This window comes from Ctenopharyngodon idella, chromosome 7 (assembly GCF_019924925.1).
Source record: "Ctenopharyngodon idella isolate HZGC_01 chromosome 7, HZGC01, whole genome shotgun sequence".
NCBI classification, from domain to species: Eukaryota; Metazoa; Chordata; class Actinopteri; order Cypriniformes; family Xenocyprididae; genus Ctenopharyngodon; species Ctenopharyngodon idella.
The window spans coordinates 35,273,754-35,295,900 of record NC_067226.1 but is presented as its reverse complement, the minus strand read 5'-3'; the positions used below and the strand labels follow the sequence as shown (position 1 = coordinate 35,295,900).

Below are 22,147 nucleotides of genomic sequence, written 5' to 3'. Positions count from 1 at the left end.
GGTGTACTCACTTCTGTGAGATACTGTAAATAGCAAATCCGCCATGGTGCAAGCCTTTTAAAGGGAATGGGAGATGAGACTCTGACTGGTTTATTGCACGTTATGCCCAAAACACACCTATTACTCATTAAGAGAATAGGGACAACCCTTTTAGACCATGCGCCAGGCGCACCGACCATTTTTCCCATCATTAAACTAGCAAAAGTGGATTCGGACGCGCCCTAGGTGCACTTGCACCGTGCGCTTTAGACCATGAGCTTAGATCATTAAAATAGGGCCCTTTAAGTTTTAAGTTTGTTAAGTTTTCTAATTTAACAAAATTAGATGTAACATTAAACCTTAATTTATATAACTGATTAGGAAAAACTAAGATGAAACAGAGTTATTTCAACAAAATACATCAAATGTGAAGTGTCACGCAGGGAATTATGGGAATGTCAATTTACAGTTTTTCACTGTACAAGATACAAGAACTTGTTCTTTTTCACTTCCCAAAAACTGTAAATTTAACGGTTTGTAACATCACATTAAATGTACAGTTAGATCTATTACAGTTACTCCCCGTATATAGTACGGAAACTTTCTGTAAACCAATTAACAGTTTTTCACCGTAGCATTTTTACAGAACATAATGATCATACTTGTAGTTAGCTGGTTAATTTGACCAACACATTTCATGGTAAAAAGCAGCTACAAAGACCCAAAATATAAAAGAAACATATTTTATGTCAGTTTTTCAACTACCCTCTGAGAGTGTTTATATTTATGCATTAGGATTTTTTATTCAATGCATTAAAATGGTTTATGCCAAATAAACAAATGTATAGAAACATTGCACTAGACAGCAAATAAACAAGTGGGATAAAACAACAGTTATAATGACCTTCACTGTGAGTTACTGGGAAAATAAGGGACGAGTTTATGGAAAACAGCGTCATATGAAAAGGCCAGATATGCAAATGAATGCAACCTGACAAAGACTTTGACAGATCCAGAGCGAAACAGAGACGACAACGTTTGTCACAATGAAACTTTCATAGGTAATACGTTATTTCCTCTTTTCTCACTCTTATTCCTACTTGAATCGTGTTTGTGTCGGTCTTGTGATCATTTCGGTTCAGGATTTTATTTCACTACATTCTTTGGCTGCATCAGAGAGTTGTAGAAGTGCAGTGAATAGACACACCAGGACGAAACCTACCCACCATTTACCGTTTTTAGGGAGGTCTGGACAAGCCCCGGCCGGAGCTTTCCTTTGATACGATGTGTGTAGGTAAGATCCGATTCAGTGATAATAATAATGGTAAATACAGCCCTTTGTTAGTCATTGACTCATACTGTATTGTGAGAGGCTTTGTGCCTGTTTGTGATTCACTGTTTCAAAAGAGAGTGAGAAGGAGAAGTCGTCTGATCCCAGATCAGAGATAGACGCAGTCACTCACTGTCTGTAGCTCTCATTGAGGGTCTTGGGATTTTGTGCAAAAACAATTTTTGTTTTATTGAGCATTTTGTGTTGTTCTGTAAAAGAAAAAAAAATCTTAAGCATGATAAATTTAGTTGAGAAGCAAAATTGCATGATATAGTAAGATTTGTTTTTCAGAGAATACGACTGACAATTTTATTGTCAATTGTTTGTTTTTTTATGTATTTGAAAGAGTCTCTTCTGCTCACCAAGGCTGCATTATTTTGATCAAAAATACAGTAAAAAATGTGAAATGTTTTTATAATTTAAAACAGCTGTTTTCCATGTGAATATATTGTAAAATATAATTTATTTCTGTGATCAAAGCTGAATTTTCAGCATCATTACTCCAGTCTTCAGTGTCACATGATCCTTCAGAAATCATTCTAGTATGATGATTTGCTGCTCTGGAAACATTTATGATTATTATTATTATTATTAATTGTCATACATTTTATTTTTCAAGATTCTTTGATGAACAGAAAGTTCAAAAGAACAGCATTTATTTGAAATAGAATCTTTTGTAACATCATAAATGTCTTTACTGTCACTTTTGATTTACAGTTTCATCATCTATACAAAAGGGGAAAACCTAGGAATAATTGTGTACTGTAATGCAAACATGGATTCATATACAGTAGAGAGTGTCATTCTTGTTTTGTAAAGAAATTTTACAAAAGAAAACATTGTATAATGCTCCTGTTGTTAGTGTTTTTTTAGGTTGTTATTTTATGAGTGATAAAGTGTGTTTGTTGGGTGAAACCTTTGCTAGTGTTATGAAAGAATGACTTGATTTGATTTGAGACTGAATGAAGTGTTTTGGTCGGTTTAGTGTAGTTTTAGTAGTGCTGTGAAGCTGAAAGTTGGTTAGGAGAACTGTTTGTAATGGAAGAGAATCAAAGCAGTGTTCTGCTTCAAAGACGCAGGTGTGTGTGTGTGTGTGTGTAATCTGGTGTTTCTGCTTTATGCAACAGACATTTGGTTACACAGGTGTGTGTGCAACAAATATTCGCTGTATCCAGTTCATCCTGTTCACCTAAATTCACTTTGAACGTGACATAGGTAGGTTTGTGTTCGCTTGTTTTGTTCAAGGTAAACATTATAAATATTTCTCTGCCTCTCAGTACTTTATGGAAATTAGTGTATTTGCATGTATTTTGTGTGTTTGACCGTTTGGAGTTCATGTCATCGGACACTTTTAATAACATACAGTGCATTCAAGGTATAGACAGTAAGAAATACAAAGGTGTACAAGTTTATCTGAGACTCTTGTGCTAGATCTGATTTGGCTGTGAAATGGCATGTTTCTCATTGTATTTCACTGTAAACCTGTCCTCTCCGCAGCCTGTCGTCACGTACAGCTGTTATTTTTAGTGACGTAAAACTAGCACAAAGACGTTTCCATCACACTCTTACAAATAAAGGTTCTTTAGTGTAGTTGATGAGGGTGTGTGTGTGTAAGACAGAGAGAGAGAAACTGCACAAAAGGTTCTTCAGATTATTAAAATATTCTTCAGAATAAGAATTCTTTTAAAACCTCATGTTGTGTTGGGTTCAACTTGACCTCTAGTCAAAGTTTCTACTGCCTGAAACACTGGTTACACTATTTATTTCTTCTTGAAATTTGGTGAATATACACAGATCAGGCATAACATTATATAAAATGGGCAAGCGTAAGGATTTGAGTCAGTTTGACAAGGGCCAAATTGTGATGGCTAGACGACTGGGTCAGAGCATCTCCGAAACTGCAGCTCTTGTGGGGTGTTCCCGTTCTGCAGTGGTCAGTATCTATCAAAAGTGGTCCAAGGAAGGAACAGTGGTGAACCGGCGACAGGGTCATGGGCGGCCAAGACTCAGCGAAGGCTGACCCGTGTGGTCCAATCCAACAGACGAGCTACTGTAGCTCAAATTGCTCCAGAAGTTAATGCTGGTTCTGATAGAAAGGTGTCAGAATACACAGTGCATCACAGTTTGTTGCGTATGGGGCTGCATAGACACAGACCAGTCAGGGTGCCCATGCTGACCCCTGTCCACCGCCGAAAGAGCCAACAGTGGACACGTGAGCATCAGAACTGGACCACGGAGCGATGGAAGAAGGTGGCCTGGTCTGATGAATCATGTTTTCTTTTACATCACGTGGATGGCCGGGTGCGTGTGTGTCGCTTACCTGGGGAACACATGGCACCAGGATGCACTAAGGGAAGAAGGCGAGCCGGCGGAGGCAGTGTGATGCTTTGGGCAATGTTCTGCTGGGAAACCTTGGGTCCTGCCATCCATGTGGATGTTACTTTGACACGTACCACCTACCTAAGCATTGTTGCAGACCATGTACACCCTTTCATGGAAACGGTATTCCCTGGTGGCTGTGGCCTCTTTCAGCAGGATAATGAAAGACCCCCACCTTCAGGGGTCTAGTGGAGTCCATGCCTTGATGGGTCAGGGCTGTTTGGCAACACAATATTAGGAAGGTGGTCATAATGTTATGCCTGATTGGTGTATTTGATTTAGGCTCATGAATGTGCATGCAAAATTTTGAATCACTGATGTGTTTTTGGAAAGGCTGTACACATTTTCTTTACTTCTACAAATTTTTGTGTTGGGGTCATTTTGGCCCCTTTATTGGTTTTCATGCAATTTGCCAAAAATTAACACTTTTTGAGTCAGGTAAAAGAGTCAGGTGGAAAACAGAAAACCTAAAATATTTGTAGATAAAGACTGGCCTTCTGAATCATCCAAATAAAGTTAATTGTTTCTTGATCTATTTGAGTTTTGCAGTCAAACAAAAATTGTCAAAGGATGTTTTTGTTTTGTTTTGCTTTTGGATTTCAATCACTAGACTGTTGCAGCATTGAAAATAAGCGTAAGAAACCCATTTTAACCTCACATGGGTTTGAGAACCAGACATAACAAAAAGGTACAAATAGCAATAAATAGTACTTACACAAATACAAATAATGATGGATTCTATTTATACTTATTTGCACCTCAGTGTGCAAATAATCACTACAAGTAGTAGTTATTTTGTTTCTGTGCAGCTAATTTTGAACATAAAAAAATATGTGGGTCAGTCTGACCACTGTTCGATATTTAACTGCCTGAAACACTGGTTAAACTATTTATTTCTTCTTGAAATTTGGTGGATATTTTTTATTAATGCTCATGAATATGCATGCAAAATTTTAAATCACTGATGTGTTTTGGAAAGGCTGTACACATTTTCTAACTTTTGTGACCCCCTCCACTGATTTCCATGCAACTTGTCAAAAGTAAACACTTTTGACAACAGCAAAAAGTCGGGTAAAAAAAAGAAAGAAAACATTTACTGTAGCAGGTCAAACACTAAAATATTTTAAGATAAAAAGTTTAGTGAAAATTGAAGACTCACAATTGTTTGTTAGTTTTTTAGATCTCAATTATTAGACTGTTGAATCCAATTATTCTGTTTATTGATTTTGAAGTGTCAGCGGTTTGACCTAATGATCCTCTTTCTCATTGTGTTCTTCAAGCGCAGATCTAATGGCTAACAAATCTGCAACTCTTCACACAGAGGATCGGAGCTTCCCTACATGGATTCACTTCAAGAGACCTACAAGTACCTTTTGAAAACCTCTGAAAACATTCATTTGGGAAACAACTGGCATCTGCTCTCAAACCCTGATTTGATTTGGACGATGTAAGTTTTACCCCCTTGTTAGCAGACATTATTTATTTCTATGTATTGAGTGTGCGCAATGAAGTAATAATCAGGCACTTGGCGTCTTGCCACGTTAATAGAAGCACAAATAAAAGCATCAACCGTAATGCTGGACAACACGAAGACTTACATCGAACTGGGTGTGGCCAAGCTCGAGAACGTCCCCGAACCCCTGAAACCTCGCACGTCGTGCAGGGATGAGAACCGTCTCAGCAACTCTCCCGCGTCCCTCAGCGGCAACGTTCACAATCCGAATGAGGAAAGCACCACAAACGCACTTAGCAAAAGAGCTTCTTCTCAAAACATCTCAGAATGGACTGAACCTGATGTCATTGACAGGAGAGTCAGTTTGGCAACCATATCTGAGACCTCCAGGACTTCCACTGCCACCGTTGAGTTTTCTCATAGCTCTCAGCAGTTCCTAGTGGCTTCTGCAGACGATGAACCGCACAGATCCCGTCGGAAGTGCTGCGGAGACGTGTGCTGCTGTTTCAACACGGTGCGGATGGTGTTTCTGCGCTGTCTGGAGGAGACGCCGCTCATGGTGTCTGGACTAGTGCTGGCTATTCTCTTCTGCGTGACCATCATCATCATCATCCCCTCCACCGGCAGGGTAAGAGCTGACCGATTGGTTAAAGGGTTAGTTCACCCAAAAATGAAAATTATCCCATAATTTACTCACTCTCAAGCCATCCTAAGTGAATATGACTTTCATCTCTCAGCTGAACACAATCAGAGAAAATATTCTGGCTCTTCCAAGCTTTATAATGGGAGTGAATGGGGGCCGAGATTTTGAAGCCCAAAAAAGTGCATCCATCCATCATAAAAGTAAACCATATGACTCCAGGGTGTTAATAAAGGCCTTCTGAAGTGAAGCGATGTGTTTTTGTAAGACAAATATCCATATTTCTAACTTTATAAATTAGAATCACTGGCTTTCGTCCACAAGTCGAGTTCCCGCAGAAAAGTGACCTCTGACCCGAAGATATAAACTCGAAATTTTGAGTTATAAAGTGGGAATTGCGGGATCTAAACTTTTTTGTTTCAATTGCAACTTTATATCCCGCAATTCTGACTTTATAACTCAAAATTGCGAGTTTATATCGTCGGGTCAGAGGTCACTCTTCCGCCGGAACTCGAGTCACGGATGGACGTTACCGAAAACCATTGATTCTAGTTTATAAAGTTATAAAAATGGATATTTGTCTTACAAAAACCCATCGCTTCACTTCAGAAGGACTTTATTAACCCCCTGGAGCCGTGTGGATTATTTTTATGATGGATGGATGCACTTTTTGGGGCTTCAAAATCTCGCCCCCCATTCACTCCCATTATAAAGCTTGGAAGAGCCAGAATATTTTTAATATAACTCCGATTGTGTTCGGCTGAGAAATGAAAATCATATTCACTTAGGATGGCTTGAGAGTGAGTAAACTATGGGATAATTTTCATTTTTTGGGTGAACTATCCCTTTAACAGACGTATTTCCAGCAGGTGTGTGTTTTTGTCAAACATGTGTTTCTCTCACTCGTTCAGAGCCTCATCGCTCACGTGGCGGCGTTCGCAGTGGTGTGTGTGGTGGTGTGTGTCTGCGCGTCTCTTCTGCTGTGTCTGCCATGTTTGCCGGTGGTTCGGCGGGGAGAAACACCACTCGCGGTCTTAATCTGGTCTCTGCTCCTCATCGTGGCCTTCGTGTTCATCTTCACCGGAGGCGTCGTCACCGCCTGGGAGCAGGTCAGTCTTTCTGTCTGTGACACTGGTGATGTTTAATACATCAGAAGATCAGTAAGATGTGCACTTATTATGTATTTTAGGTTACAAAATAATAACAGGACGGTCAAGCAAAAGGAACCTATAAAAGCAGTAATTTTGTTGTGTGCTTTTTGTAATTTTTATTAGTTTTTTAGTAATATTTTAAATTAGTTTTTATTTATATTTTCCATATTTATTTTTAGTTTTAATCAAAAATTGTAGCAATTTTGCTGTACGCTTTTGTAATTTTTATTCTTTTTAGTTTTTTAATGTCTATATAGTTTTTATTAACATCTTAAATTATTGTTTTATATATTTCCATTTTCATTTGTTAAAATTGTAGCACTTTTGTTGTGTTCTTTTGTAATTTTTGTTAGTTTTAGTTTTTTTAATGCCTGTATAGTTTTCATTAATATCTTAAATTAGTTTTATTTATATATTTTCTCCTTTTGTTTTAGTTAAAATTGTAGTAATTTTGTTGTTTTGTCATTTTTATTAGTTTTTGTTTGTTTTAATGTGTATATATTTTTTATTAATATCTTAAATTAGTTTTTATTTATATATTTTTTTTATTTATATTATAATTTGAGTTAAAACTAGTCATTTTGTTGTGTGTTTTGTCATTTTTATTAGTTTATTAATATCTATAATCTATAATACATTTTTAAATTTTAATTTTAAAGTTTTAGTGATTTTGTTGTCTTTTTGTCATTTTTAGAGTTGTTTTTTTTTTTTTAAACATGTCTATGTAGTTTTATTCTTTTTTATTTCAGTTTTAGTTTTAGTTATTTTAGTGCATCAAGCTAAATTAAATGAAAATGAGAAATATTGCCTGAACAACTAGCTGAAATAAAGTAAGCTTGTTTTTTATATTTCAAGAAACAAAAATGCCTTTTTATGGTTTTAGTTTTTGGTTAATAACAATAACCCTACTCTATGTCTGAAAAATACAGATTTTGGCCGTTACACCTGCTACACCTGTTTTTTTTCTTCAGGTCGCGTTCTTCCTCTTTCTGTCATTGTCCGTTTATACGGTTCTTCCTCTCCGGCTTTCATGGGCTCTGAGCTTTGGTATCGGAGCGAGTGTTTGTCACATCGTCGTCATCAGTGCGTATGTGTCCGTCACCAGCCCAGAGACACATGACCTCGCCGTGCAGGTAACAGTCACACACCTCTGTACTCTCACCTGAACGCTTCATGGCTGGTCAGAGGAAATGTTATATGCAAAACCTGTGCAGTTGAGGCCACCGGCTGATTTTCCTGTCACCACACGTATTCAAAACCTCCTTCTGTGTGTCTCAGTTGGTGGCGAACGCAGTGCTGTTCATGTGCATCAACTGTGTGGGCGTGTTTCACCTGTGGCACACTGAGCATGCTCACAGAAAGTCCAGCAAGAAACGAGAAGATTTCAGCAAAAACCGCTCCACGCAGGCCAAACAGAAACGCGATCAGGTATAGATTCACATATGTGTGATTTGAAACGTTCGACTCTGCTCAACACACAGGTTCACAGAGAGCATGTTGCTATAACACTTAATAATTGTTTTTATTATTTTCAAATATATATATTTTTGTTTTGATTTTATTAAGTTTTGTATTTTATTTTATTTTTTTAACATTTTAAATTAATTTTGTTATTAATTTTATCATAAACTATTTTTAAACTATGTAAACTATGGAAGCTTGTTCCCATCACGGAATAAAAAATAAAAAAGGTAATAACTGCAGCAGTCTGTTCCGGAAGTAAAAACTCCATTCATTTTCTCCATAGTGAAATTCATTTTTAACGATGACATATAATGTTGCCATTCCACGTTATTTCACCCTTTTTTTATAATCATGTTTAACAGCGGAGTTTGTGGTGAAAAACTACATTACCCATGATGCTGTGCAGAAAATCCCACCAATCAGAGTCAAAACACAGCAAAGATCTCGTTAGCCCCGCCCACTCCCATGAAGCATTGCGAATTACGTAATCGAGTCGATCTCCCTACTCTCAAAATACTTAAATATTTGTATATATATATATATATATATATATATATATATGCATATTTTGCAATAAATTCGATTATGTCGTCCGAAGTGCTTCATGGGATTGTAGTTCTTTCCCTCACTAAAGCCGCTAAGTTCATGGTCTCGTAACTTTGTCCGATTTTCAAATACTTTTTTGCTTCAAATCAAAGTTTGTAGTGTTCTGATTTTCCATGTAGCTGATTAGTTTAGTTCTTTTCTTAAAACAAAGATTTTTTTGAAATCCCTTTGGGAGAAATGAATGGAAAAAACACTTCCAGAACCAGTGCAGCTGAAAAAGTGGGCAGGAACTAAAGTAAGTAAAGTGCAATTTTTTTTGTGCGTTTATATCTCACAATTTTAAGAAAAAAATAATTGTGAGATAAAAACTCGCAATTACCTTTTTTATTTTTTATTCCGTGGCGGAAACAAGTTTCCATAGTAAACAGCCTACATTTAGACTAATGAATTATATCACATGGCAGTTTATTTAATTAAATTAAACTAAAGCTTAAAGAGAATGTATTTAATTCTTGATAAGAATGTCTTTAAGAAGTTTTACGGTTCACCCGTGTGTTCAGGAGCATCTCCTGCTGTCGGTCCTGCCTCGATACATCGCCATGGAGCTGAAGACAGAAATCGTCAAGCGTTTGTCTGCTAAATGTTCCGCCGAGGAGAATCGACCCAATTTCCACAGTCTTTACATCCGACAGCACAAAGACGTCAGGTGGGACGGCACACAATCACACAGTACTTTATGTAAATGAGGACATATCATAGACTTCTGTTGTGTTTATATGAAGCTAAACATACTGACTACACAAAACTCAATCCCTCAACGAAAGCCAAACTTTATTAACTTCATTTAGGAATCATTTGTATCTTTGAGGACAAGTGGGAAGGGATGTTGTGTCTGATTCATGGCTCATTTCTAGACACACACACACTACAAATCAAAAGATTGGAATAATTAAGATTTTAATGAGTATGCAGTACAATCCAAAAATCGTCTTCTTTGTTTCAGTGTTATTTTGTAACTGAGATACTATTATAGTTTTTGTTAATATTTTGAATATTTTTATTTTTTAATTATATTATTGTTATTTTTTAATTACTTTTTTATATTTTTATATTATGTTGTATTTTTTTTGTTTTAACTTTAGTTATCTTGTTGTGTGTGTTTGTCATTTTCATTAGATTTTTAATTTATTATTATATTACTGATAATAATAATAATTTATTTTTATTATTATTATTATCAAATTGTTTGTTTTTTATTAACTTTTTTTATTTTTTTATTTAAATTAATGGTGTTATTAATTTTTAGCATCAACTACAATAGTCAACATTTGAAGTGGATCAAAACCATCTGTGAATAAAAATAATTCCTGTGAATAAAAAAGCTTTAATCAAACACACACGGTTATAATTCCGCAGTATCCTGTATGCCGACATCGTGGGCTTCACGCACCTGTCCAGCACCTGCACACCTGAGGAGCTCGTCGCCGTTCTCAACAAACTCTTCGGCAGGTTCGACGACATTGCCAAGGTGAAGAGACCTCCGTCACTGCTGCTCCATGGATTTTCTCTTGTGTTTGACTCTTCTCTGATTTTCCTCTCACTCTCTGCAGAAGAATGACTGTTTGCGTATTAAAATCCTGGGCGACTGTTATTACTGTGTGTCGGGTCTTCCTGATGCGATCCCTCATCACGCGTGCAACTGCGTTCAGATGGGCCTGGACATGTGCACCGCCATAAAGTGAGTCCCAAACACAGTACAGTCCAAAAACCAGTGTTTTCCCAGGCAACTAGCTGACATAAAATAAGATTTTTTAATTTTATTTCAGTTAACATTTATTTTATTCCAAGTAATTAATGTTTTAGTTTTAGTTAACAATAAATGTGTTCCACTCAAACAATCATCCTTAAAACTGGAAGAATGAACTCATGTACTTTAGAGAAGTGAGATTATTTGACCTTTGACCCTTGCAGTAAGCTGAGGGAGGCGACGGACGTGAACATCAACATGCGTGTCGGCGTGCACACGGGTAACGTCCTGTGCGGCGTGATCGGCCTTCAGAAGTGGCAGTATGACGTCTGGTCAGATGACGTGACTCTAGCCAATCACATGGAGTCTGGAGGAGTGCCTGGGTATTTATCACACATTTACCCTTTTCCTCTCACTCCTGACTGTAGTAATATCAGTGATGATTATGGTGCGCGATCGTCCCTCACAGGAGAGTCCACATCACTGAGGAGACGCTGGGTCATCTGGGTGGGAAATACCAGGTAGAGGATGGAGACGGCGGAAGTCGGGATTCCAGTTTGAAGGGAAGGAGAACATTCCTGGTCATTGATCCTAATACAGAACAGTGGAGTACAACACCAGAAGTGATTATCAATTATGATTTTTGACTCTATGGATAAATTATCTGTTGGTTACTTGATGGTTTGTTTACTTAGTGACCGAATGACTATTAACTAATGGTCTGCTAGCCTTAGTACTGAGTTAGTACCAAAGTACCAGTATTTTTTTAAATCCCTAGTTACTACAGTTAAATAAACAGACTAAATGACTGCTAACTAATGGTTTACTAGCTTTAGTATTGACTTCACAGTAAATTCCCCAGTGGTAAATTAACACCGCTCTGTGTTCATATGGGAACCACCAGAAGGGTGTTAAAAGTAACACTGAAGCAGTGATGATTGTTCGATTATTAAACACACCTTATGATAATGCGCAGAATCCCTGAAGGAAAGAGAACTATAACTGATTTCCTTAGATGAAATCAACTGAAAAAGACATCAAATCTCTCTTATTACAAACCAGACTGGCTTTATTTCTGTCATTTGTCTACAGTTCTTTTAAATAATTGACAGATGTTTAGATGTTGATGTTTTAATGAAAATGTGGTCACCATTATGGTGATCAGTGTTTCTTTTAGTTGGGGAGTTTGACTTCACTTTTTATGTCAGTTTGTGGTTTTTGTAACAGTGTTTGCTAAAACACATAATTTGTTGCAATGGAAGCTAGAAACAAAGATGATCAGATCATAAAATTTCAATCATTGTAAAGAAAAGTGATTGATTAATCTCATAACTGATCAAAAGTAGTTATTTGATATTGATATAATTTCACCAACATTATTTTGTTGGTACAGATCAGACATTCTGAATTTTGATTTTTAAATACATTGTGGGAATTTTTTTTAGATACACAGACATACAGAATAAGTAAATGAATCTTAACAATGGTGACAAACTTCATGCCGCAATTCATGCTGGGAGTCATGAGTTTTATATTATCGTGGCTCCCAGGATGCATTGCGGAATGAAGAATGTCACCATTGTTGAGATTCATACGCTGATTCTTATTCTTGAGGTCTAAGTGTCTGAATGTATACCTTCTCTAAAAAAATACATTTAATTTGGGAAAAAAATGCTTTTTTAAAAAAAAATCATTCAGACACAGCATATGATTCTCAACAATGGTGACATGCTTCATACCGCAATGCATCCTAGGAGCCACCATAGCATAAAACTCATGACTCCCAGCATACATTGTGGCAGGAAGTATGTCACCATTGTTGAGATTCATATGCTGATTCTGTATGTCTGTGTGTATCTAAAACAGTTCCTACAATGTATTTAAAAATCAAGACTATCAACTAAAGGAATCAAATCAATCAAACTAAAGGAAACACTGATCACCATAATAGCGATCTTACATTTTCAATAAAACAACATCTAAACCTCAGTTAATTGTCAAAAGAATTGTAGACAAATAACAGAAATAATGTCAGTCTGGTTTGTAATAAGAGAGATTTAATGTCTTTTCAGTTGATTTTATTTAAGGCTGTGGCTGAAAGTCAGTTGTAGTTCTTGTGTTTCTCTTTCCTTCAGTGATTCTGCTTGTTATCATCAGATGTCTACAATAATCGAACAATCATCACTCAATTAATCACTTAAGTATCTAATCTAATCTAATCTAATCTAAGTATCTAACTCTAACACTGCTTCAGTGTTACTTTTAACACCCTGCTAGTGGTTAATTTAACACCGGGGAATTTACTGTGTTAGTACTGGTATTTTTTACATACCTAGTTAATAGAGTTTTAAAAAAAAAACTGACTAATGGTTTACAAATGATAGTAGAGACTTACTACTGAAGTAACAGTATTTTTTACTTTCCAAGTTTACCACAATTAAAATAAATCTCTTGTTTGTTGGCATTAATGATTACTTCCATTAATAAATAAATAATTCAAAATAAAAGATTCTGGAAGGTTCTCATATTAATTCATCATTTTAGAGTACATTTACATGATTCATCATGGTACATTTTTCATGATTCTTTGATGAATAGAAAGTTCAAAAGAACAGCATTTATTTGAAATAGAAATACACATTATAAATGTATTTACTGCCACTTGTGTTAAATTGAATGCATCTTTGATAAGTAAAACTATATTTCTTTCAACAAAAAAGAAAAGAGCGGTAGACATGATTGTTTTCGTTCTTTGTGTCTCTCTCAGACTAATGAGCTGAAGGTGAAAAACAGACTCACAGACCGGCATAAGCTCCGGGCATCAGTGCGAATGTCGCAGTACCTGCGGTCCTGGCAAACCGTCAAACCCTTTTATGGACTCAACCAACCAGAGGCTTCGCTTGCAGCTCTGCCCACTGTTGACAGCGGCATCAGCCAACCACAGCCAGCTAGAGTCAGTGTCAATCATTATCATTGTCCAATTACACTCAGTCACTTTGAATATGTTCAACGGCACATATTAATTCTGGTCATCCGTTTACTTTCTCATCAACAGGATCTCTCGGAGGTGAACACTCACAGGTGAAAATAAAAGGTTTATTCATTTGTTTCAGGGATATGAAAGTAGCTTGGCACTGGTTAACGTAATTAATATGTTTGGACCAGGTACCAAAGTTCAGCGAAAATAGAGCTCAAGTAGGAGATCAGAGTTCACGTTAATGGTTACTTTGTGGTTCACTTTCACTCAGTTTACTTCACATAATGAACCACATAAATTTGCCTCTTTTTAATACTCATTCTTGAGAATGCTGTAATTTTCGTTTCTGTTCTCAGATCATCACAAGTTCTGGAAAATGGACTGACAGACTCGTTAGACCCTCTGGAAAATGAAAGGTAAGCGACAGATTCACCAATATTTGATCTTTACATGGAATCAATCATAAACGAGCATTTGAACTAATGTTGTCTTTTCATTGTTCAGGAGAACAGCGAAGCTGAACTGGGTGACGTTATTCTTTAATAATATTCAGCTGGAGAAAGAGGTGTGAATTTTTTTTTTTTTTTTCATTTAAAAGCATGTTTTCATTTTTCCATGCACTCTTATTTTCTAACTGTCTGTGTTTGTGTGTCAGTATTCGTTGAGTGAAGTCCAGGGGCTTCATCACTCTGTCGGATGTTTGACCTTCATCTTCGTCTCTGTGTTTGTGGTTCAGATGTTGACCTCGCAAAAGTGAGTGTCATACATAACGATAATAATTTACAGGAAAATAAATTTCACTCTTTTTACTTTAATACATGTTCCTTATTGTGAGATATTGTGACTGTTTATGTTATTCTATAGCAGGGTTTCCCAAACTCGGGTTTGGGAGTTAATAAAAAGCTAATAGTACATAAAATAAAATTAAATAAAATTATGTTAAATTAAATATTACAATTTAAAAAATTTAAATTAAATTCAAATGTAAAATTGAAATAAATGATTTTAAAATAAAACACTTAGTAGGAGGAATTGAAAGACATTTTATTTCTTTACCAGCATGCCATGTGACTATTAACCGACATCAGAGAACCGTGCACATGTGAATGTGTTGTTAGATTATTGAAATATTAATTAATTATTATAATTTTAAATGATTAAACTTTAAATCTCGGAAGACAAGATAATATTTTAGCTCTAGGTGTTCAGCTGAAAAAAAAAAAAGTGTACCAAAAAAAAGTTTGGTACACTTTTCACCTCGTAAACAAGAAGTAAAACATTACTTCTTGTTAAATATATTCCAGAAATTACATAATTTGGGACCTGTCTTGATCCAGAATGGCAGATTTCTGATCACATATTTTTGGCGAGGGTCAGATTGTAGAAGCCTGTTATTTATTTCCTCACATTAAGAAAGGTTTGAAAGAGTTTTCTTGCATGAACACACAACAGGAATCTCTCGTTCTCTTTGTGCATGTACAGAAACTTTGCGCTTGCGGTGTCGTATGGTGCCACTTTCCCTGTGCAAATACTGATTGTGCTGGTGGTCTTCACTAGATTCCTGAAGGTACGACTGCATGTCTTATATATGTGTGTATTTTGAGAAAATTCAGATTAGAGGTTGACCAATGTGGCTTTTTAATGATAAATTTATTGTTAATTAAGTATGTAAAATTTGGGGCTTTTTTAAAATTTCAATGTGTGTGTGTGTGTGTGTGTGTGTGTGTGTGTGTGTGTGTCAGCGCTGGAGCTCTAAGTTTCCCCCCAGCATCCGTTGGGTGCCGTCGCTGTTTGACAGTGTGGCCACCAGGGCGGTGCTGCGGCTGCTGCTGGTGATTCTGTGTCTGCTCATCATGCTGCTCATGGCAGTGCTGAACATAGTGAGTCAACAAAGTGAGAAATACCTGCACAAACATGAGCTCAGATGCTAAGCTCAGAACCTACAGGACTGTTTGACACAAGACAAAAGAGTCAAAGCAACCGTCTTTACACTGCAATAAAGATGTTTGTAATGAATTTAATTACAATAGAATCACAAGTGTGGAAAATTGAGAATTTAACACTACAGGCAAAACCACTGTTTTTTTAATGCACTGGTCAGTTTTGGTCTATTTGCTTCCATATGTCTCATTTCAGACTAGTGGAAGGATAAATATCCAAAATACACATTTAAGTGTTTATTTTATTGCATTTTATCTATTTGCTTCTCTAGATTTCAGTTACAGTACATATCTTTAAATTAGTTTTTTTCTCCACTTCAGTAAAACTTACATTCACCAAAATTTAGAGTTTTATTCATATCTATATTCTGAAGGTTTTTACTGTGGGGTTTGTTCATATATCATTCAACCTGATTTATAGAACATTTTATTTCTAAAACATGGTGAAAGTGTCTTTTTTCTGTCTGTTGACAGTATTTTCTGTTTTATGGAGTGATAAAAAGAGAAATCTGATATCCCTTCTGTAAAAACCTTTAACTCTAATGTGTCAACAAAATCAAACAAGAATTTTGAATCTGGCTTTATCCAATGTTCAGATTTATGTTCTGGAAATGTATGCAAATTAGTGCATATTTAATTAGATAATGCCTCATGGCATTTTTAAACATACAATTTTAGAAAACTTAAAACAAACATCGTTTGCAATTCTTAATGTAATCAATCAACTGAGGAAGTATAGTGATATCTATTAATTAAATATTTTTATCAATTAGTTTATCAAAATGTACCTAATTTGTTTTGAACTTCACTGAAGAACTACAGCTTAATTTCTTGTTGTTCTACCTGGTGGACAATCAGAGTTTACAACACAAATGTATTGCTTTATTAAAAGAAAATAAATGTCAGCACATGCACACACAAATGATCTACTGCCTTTTTATGTCTGTCTGTACAACTTTTTTAGCTTGTTTTGTTTGTTTCGTAGGTTTTTATACCAGGCGATAACTGCTTAAATGTTTCCCACAATGCAACCGAATTGAACAATCTCAATCTCTACACTGTCCCGGTAAGCTTTACCATTATAAATGATCAATAGATATAATAATTTACATGAGTGTTGATGTTATATAGATGATATGTTAATGTGTGTAGGAATATTCTGACTCTCTCTCGTCTTTGCAGTACTATCTGTATTGCTGTCTGTTGGCGATGCTGGGGGTGATTGTGTTCGTGCGCGTGTGCGTGTCTGTTAAAGTCTTCCTCCTGACGCTGGCGGTGGTGGTTTATCTGGCGCTCTTCCTGCACGTATATGCGCCACGATCCGACTGCTACGTCAAACAGCTCTACAGCGGCAACAGCACGTGAGAGACAAACACACTTTGTATAAAAAAAAGACAGAAATATCTTACTATTGAAATAATACAGTTGTTATGTAAAATAAAAAATGAATGCAAATTAAAAAAAACTATAACAATTTACAATGATTTCAATTTTATTTTGATTAATCGTGCTGTTGTTGTCTTATTATATTATTAAATATTACATAATTTTATGATTATTATTATACTGTATCATTTTAATAATGATATAAACCTACAATAATTATTATTTTTGATTTATTATAATTAAGACAGAAATATTACTATTGTAATAATACAATTGTACTGTAGAATAAAAATAAATATTTAATAATTATAATAACAATTTATAATGATCTAATTCAAATAATAAATAATAATCAGTCACATGTATAATTAGCATAAACACAGTTAATCATGAATTTAGTTTAGAATGTGTTGAAATTTATAGTCATCATGAAATGGAATGTGCTGCACATTTTACTTCAGTAACGTGCCGCATTTCAGAGTGAAATCGAATACTCAATGAGAAATATTTAGGCGCGACTTAATTTATTCATGAGGTGTAAAGTGTCTTTATTACAGGCGGCTGAAAAATATGAAGGATTAGTGATGTCAGGATATTAAAAACGGAGTCAATATTGAGTGTGTTTTACAGTCCAGGTTCAGATACTGTTTGTATAATTATTTTGCATTATAACTCTAAACTGTGATTGTTGTACAATTTTAATAAATTGGATAGTATTATTATTTATTGTGATATCTGTGTATGTTTTAGACCGGGAGTTCTTAAGGAGCCCAAGATCATGTCCGGCATTTGGCTGGTCATTTTCTACCTGACTTCCCTTATTCTTGTGCGACAGGTAAGAGTGAGTGTGTGTGTGTGTGTGGACACGTATTTTGTTATGAGTCTATTATTATAAGTTTTATAAAAGTAATCCACTACAGATGGCTGTCTGCTTCTCTAAACTGAGTAGTCTTATTATTATAGACATAATACATTTATTTTTAAATTTATTTTGTTTCATTTAAAGTTTTTATGATTTCAGCTTCAGTTGACTATAATACCCCTGCTCATGTGAGTAATCTGTGTGTATAATTCATGTGATTCAGGATGAGTTGGGCTCTCGGACAGAGTTCCTGCTAGAGAAGTGTTTCAAAAAAGAGACGGAGGAAATGGAGACGACCAAGAATGTCAACAGACTCCTCCTGCAGAATCTGCTGCCCGGACACGTCACAGACTTCTTCATCGGCAAGGACGTCCCCAACCAGGTAACACACTCACAGATGAAGTCCTTGTGCTCCACTGCTGCCCACTAGAGGCATCAGAGCCCATTTACAACTGATATTAACCCCTGAGTGGACGGATGTTAACCCTATAAAGCCTACTATTTCATATTTAATACATGAATGTCTGAATGATCAAATCCTTGCTGTCACACACAATCTCCTACAGTCCTTCTGTCTTCTGATCGATAGTTTAGACTTTTATCAAGTAAAAATCTTTTAGTATAATTGTACAAACCTTCAGCTCGTGCTTCACGTGTCTTTCTGCTGTGAAATCTGCACTGATTTTTATCAAGTAAAAGTAAGAATAACTTTGATATTCTGTAATATTTCAACTTGACTGAAGCAGGTTTACTTGATTATCCAGACATCATTTATTAGAAAAATCACAAGTATCAAATATGATCATCAGGCTTTTGAGGAAGGTTTATTTGTTCATCTCTCAATCATCATTGTATTGCATTGCATTATATGTTTTAAAACTACAGAGCTTTGATCATAAAACTAAGCATTTAAATATCATCCTACTAAGACATATTATTGGCAGATATCAATATTTATATGCATTTTATATCAATATGTGCTGAGACTTTATTGATTTACATTACAAGCATCAGAATTTCATCACTTTTTGTCCGCATCTGCACCAAATTGCATATTTTTGCTCAATTTGGGCCTCTGAATAAAATTGAGCTGTTTTTTCCTCCATATTTTCACTATATCAGACTATATGAGCCATAAAAGCCTGATGTATCAAATATGATACTCAACAAAAAACACACATATGCAAACTTTTTTCTTTCATATTTTGTCTAAATGTTCAATAAATGCGTTCATTTAAAAAAAAAATTCTATGATGTAACTGTTTGTGGTTGTGTGTGTGTTTCAGGACTTGTACAGCAAGTCGTGTGAGTGTGTGTGTGTCATGTTTGCGTCCGTGCCGCAGTTCTACAAAGAGTTTTACAACGAGAGCAGCGTCAACAACAACGGACTGGAGTGTCTTCGCTTCTTGAACGAGATAATTTCAGACTTTGACGAGGTGGATGTCCATCTGATGTCTGTTTATCTGTTTATCTTTTCAACCCACCTGTCTCATAATCTGTTTTTCTCTCACAGCTCCTTAACAAGCCGAAATTCAGTGCCGTTGAGAAGATCAAGACCATCGGCAGCACCTACATGGCGGCTGCCGGACTGACCAATCCTGCAAAAACAGAGGAGCAACTAGTAAGCTGTGACTGTATCCGTGCATGCATGTGTTTTAAAGGGCATGTTTTGAATATGTAAATATGTGGCAGCAGTGTGTCATCAGTTTTTGTCCATCTACAGGCCTGTGACAGGTCATACAGTCACGTCCGCAGCATGCTGGACTTCGCCATCGCTCTGATGGGCAGGCTGGAAAACATCAACATGCACTCATTCAACAGCTTCAAACTGAGGATCGGTAACAATGTCACATGATCCTTCAGAAATCATTCTAATATGCTGATTTGCTGCTAAAATCCTAATTATTACAAACTTTTGACTGGTGAAATGGTTGATTGTTCTCAATGTGAGTCACAGATTGGTCGTTGTGTTTTGTTCAGGGATAAACCACGGCCCCGTGATCGCAGGCGTCATCGGCGCTCACAAACCGCAGTATGACATCTGGGGAAACACGGTTAATGTGGCCAGCAGGATGGACAGCACTGGAGTCCTGGACAAAATACAGGTGTCAGAATATCAACATATAAATCTGTCTGTGTTGTAATTTAAGCCTTGAATGCCAGTCATTATTACATATTCAGGGCCTTTAGCGACTCAATACGAATGGATCTCTATAAAAGTAAATAAATAAAATAAAGCATATTTCGTTACCTTTTGGAACTCGAAGGGCTCAATTTGAGCAGATGATTTTTCCCATCATCACTGTCCAGGGGCGCAGGAGACATTTTCGAAGTGGGGGGGACCAAACTGGGGGTTTGCGATCAAAGTGCACGCCACTGATAAGCATTGTAAATGCAGTATTACAGTATACACATACCAATTAAACGTGCAGGTCTTCTCTCGTGCGCCCTCCCGAGTGCGTCGCTGGTCGAATCAATAATCACTTTCGTTTCGCTTTCAGATATCTCTTTTATAGATGCCATCAATGCTTTTACCTTTCTAGATGTAATTACCAAAATCAAAACAGTCCATAAACTATCTAAACTATCCTCACTAAAACTTCAGTCAAACCAGCTCGCGCGTCAACCTGAGAGATCAGCCTCCTTACCTTAAAGTGTCAAATTTCTCGGTTTCTGAATGGACGGTTTGGCTGGATTGACAAACGCTAACGTTCGGGCATGATTTATATACCATCGACCTGTCCTAAAACGTTAGCACGCTTTGATCGATTGTTTGGAGAAACATCCGTGACAAAACAGTTGATTATTTACAAAAGAAAGCTCACAGAAACATGAAAATGGTCTCATTTGAAAGAAAATATCCTAAGCTAAAAGATGATATAGTGTGACTGATTGAAGCAGCCCTTATCAAAAGTGCGGGGGTCGATTTCTGTCTTTTCAAAACTGCAGGGGGTCCTGACCCCCCTGTCCCCCGTGTCAACGGCGTGCCTGTCGCTGTCCTCGTCAGAGCTCGTTTCCCAGTACATTCAGCATCTGGCTTATAATTATGATCTTAACCATATTCTCAAAACTATTATTTTCAACATCTTCAAAATCAATGTTCTGATCGCTGACAGCTTCTTCACCAGATCCACCATAACACTAATATTTGATTGCGGTAAGATACTTGCTCTGCAGTAAATCGCTGAGCCATCATGTCATCATTGTGTATCAGACACTGCCACCTAGAGGAATAAAGGTTAATTGAGTCATTGAGTCTTTTATAATTACATTTTTTTTCTTGCTTTTTTATTTACAACAAAAGTAAAATACAAAATATGATAGCATTGTAATACTTGAACATACCTGACGTCATAAACACGACTTCCCAAAATCATGTTTGTTTGTGTTGTTTGTTGTCTTCTCAGGTGACGGAGGAAACGGCACAGGTGGCTCAAATGCTGGGCTATAGTGTCACTCAGAGAGGAGTGGTCAACGTTAAGGGCAAAGGTCAACTTACCACGTACTTCATCGACACAGAGCAAACGCTGAAGTCCTGATAACACTGACCACTGCAACCGAACGCTTGAAACATGAATCTGACATGCGCCGTCAGATTGAGTCAAAATATACTGTGAATGTTAGTGGTGGCCCTACATGAACTGATTAGCACTTGGATTTAATTAACTCAAGTACTTTTAAAAATGAAGGAATAGTAAAGTTAACCATTTTGTTGTTCTTTTTGGAGTTTTTCTTTTTCTTATTAAAGCTTACCGTAATTTTTAATCTATTTTTTTTAAATAGTGTAAATTCTATAAATTTCCAAGGTTTTGAGCTTAGTTTTATATTGAATACATGTGTTATCTTTCACTTATGCACTTATTTATTAATGTTTGTTATTATGTATTTAAACTTTTGTATGTTTAATTAATGTGAAAAGTGTATATAAAAATGTTTTATAAAAAACAGCTCTTTGTTGTGTTTAAATTTTAACCATCATGTGATTGACTAGAAAATGATTGACTTAAAATGTGACACTTAAAAAATGTAATTAATTTTTACATTTCTATTTAATAAGGGGTAATTTTATGGAAGCCACATTAGAAAAAAAATGCTTTGGTAAATCTTTATTACATCAAAAGTCAAAATTATGACACACCACGTCAATTATGTCATCAGAATGATAAGTACGACTTTTCATCTCATAAATATGACTTATGTCATATTTTAGACTTTTTATGTCATTATGATTTACAAACGCATGTTTTTTTTTTTCTTAAATGGCGGGAATGGGCTTCCATGGAATTTACGATT

General features: G+C 36.0%; 2 protein-coding genes across 5 annotated transcripts in view; one reads left to right on the top strand and one right to left on the bottom strand.

Moving 5' to 3' along the window:
- LOC127516505 (uncharacterized) overlaps positions 1-21,412 on the bottom strand; it is a 263,532-nt gene extending 242,120 nt beyond the window's left edge. Inside the window, exons 1-2 of one of the 2 annotated variants that reach the window (XM_051901247.1) lie at positions 21,200-21,412; positions 20,390-21,078 (exon numbers count right to left, since the gene is read on the bottom strand). The gene's annotated coding sequence lies outside the window, so the exon portion shown is untranslated. Of the gene's footprint in view, positions 1-20,389 lie in introns of both variants that reach the window. The other variant, XM_051901246.1, reaches the window with a different exon arrangement.
- Positions 988-21,801, top strand: LOC127516490 (adenylate cyclase type 4-like). Of its 3 annotated transcripts, none has more exons than XM_051901215.1 (27): positions 988-1,273; positions 4,974-5,135; positions 5,237-5,769; positions 6,693-6,890; positions 7,904-8,065; positions 8,211-8,360; positions 9,503-9,648; positions 10,359-10,470; positions 10,553-10,680; positions 10,914-11,072; positions 11,159-11,312; positions 13,457-13,642; positions 13,745-13,770; positions 14,023-14,082; positions 14,171-14,231; positions 14,322-14,419; positions 15,149-15,233; positions 15,409-15,546; positions 16,592-16,672; positions 16,789-16,967; positions 17,743-17,827; positions 18,078-18,236; positions 19,141-19,290; positions 19,368-19,475; positions 19,578-19,692; positions 19,835-19,959; positions 21,262-21,801. In XM_051901215.1, the coding sequence occupies exons 3-27, from the start codon at positions 5,263-5,265 to the stop codon at positions 21,391-21,393; spliced, it is 3,504 nt and encodes a 1,167-aa protein (XP_051757175.1). In that variant the 5' UTR covers positions 988-1,273; positions 4,974-5,135; positions 5,237-5,262; the 3' UTR covers positions 21,394-21,801. The 3 variants fall into 3 exon arrangements, with proteins under 3 accessions (XP_051757175.1, XP_051757174.1, XP_051757176.1); XM_051901214.1 differs by having other exon boundaries at positions 4,969-5,135; XM_051901216.1 differs by having other exon boundaries at positions 4,969-5,769.
- The last annotated feature ends 346 nt before the right edge of the window (positions 21,802-22,147 follow it).

Coding starts and splice junctions, on each gene's coding strand:
- LOC127516490 (XM_051901215.1), top strand. CDS start 5,263: ATGCTGGACAACACGAAGACTTACATCGAACTGGGTGTGGCCAAGCTC. Junction 8,361..9,502: donor CCAAACAGAAACGCGATCAG/GTATAGATTCAC, acceptor CCGTGTGTTCAG/GAGCATCTCCTGCTGTCGGT. Junction 19,476..19,577: donor CAAAAACAGAGGAGCAACTA/GTAAGCTGTGAC, acceptor GTCCATCTACAG/GCCTGTGACAGGTCATACAG.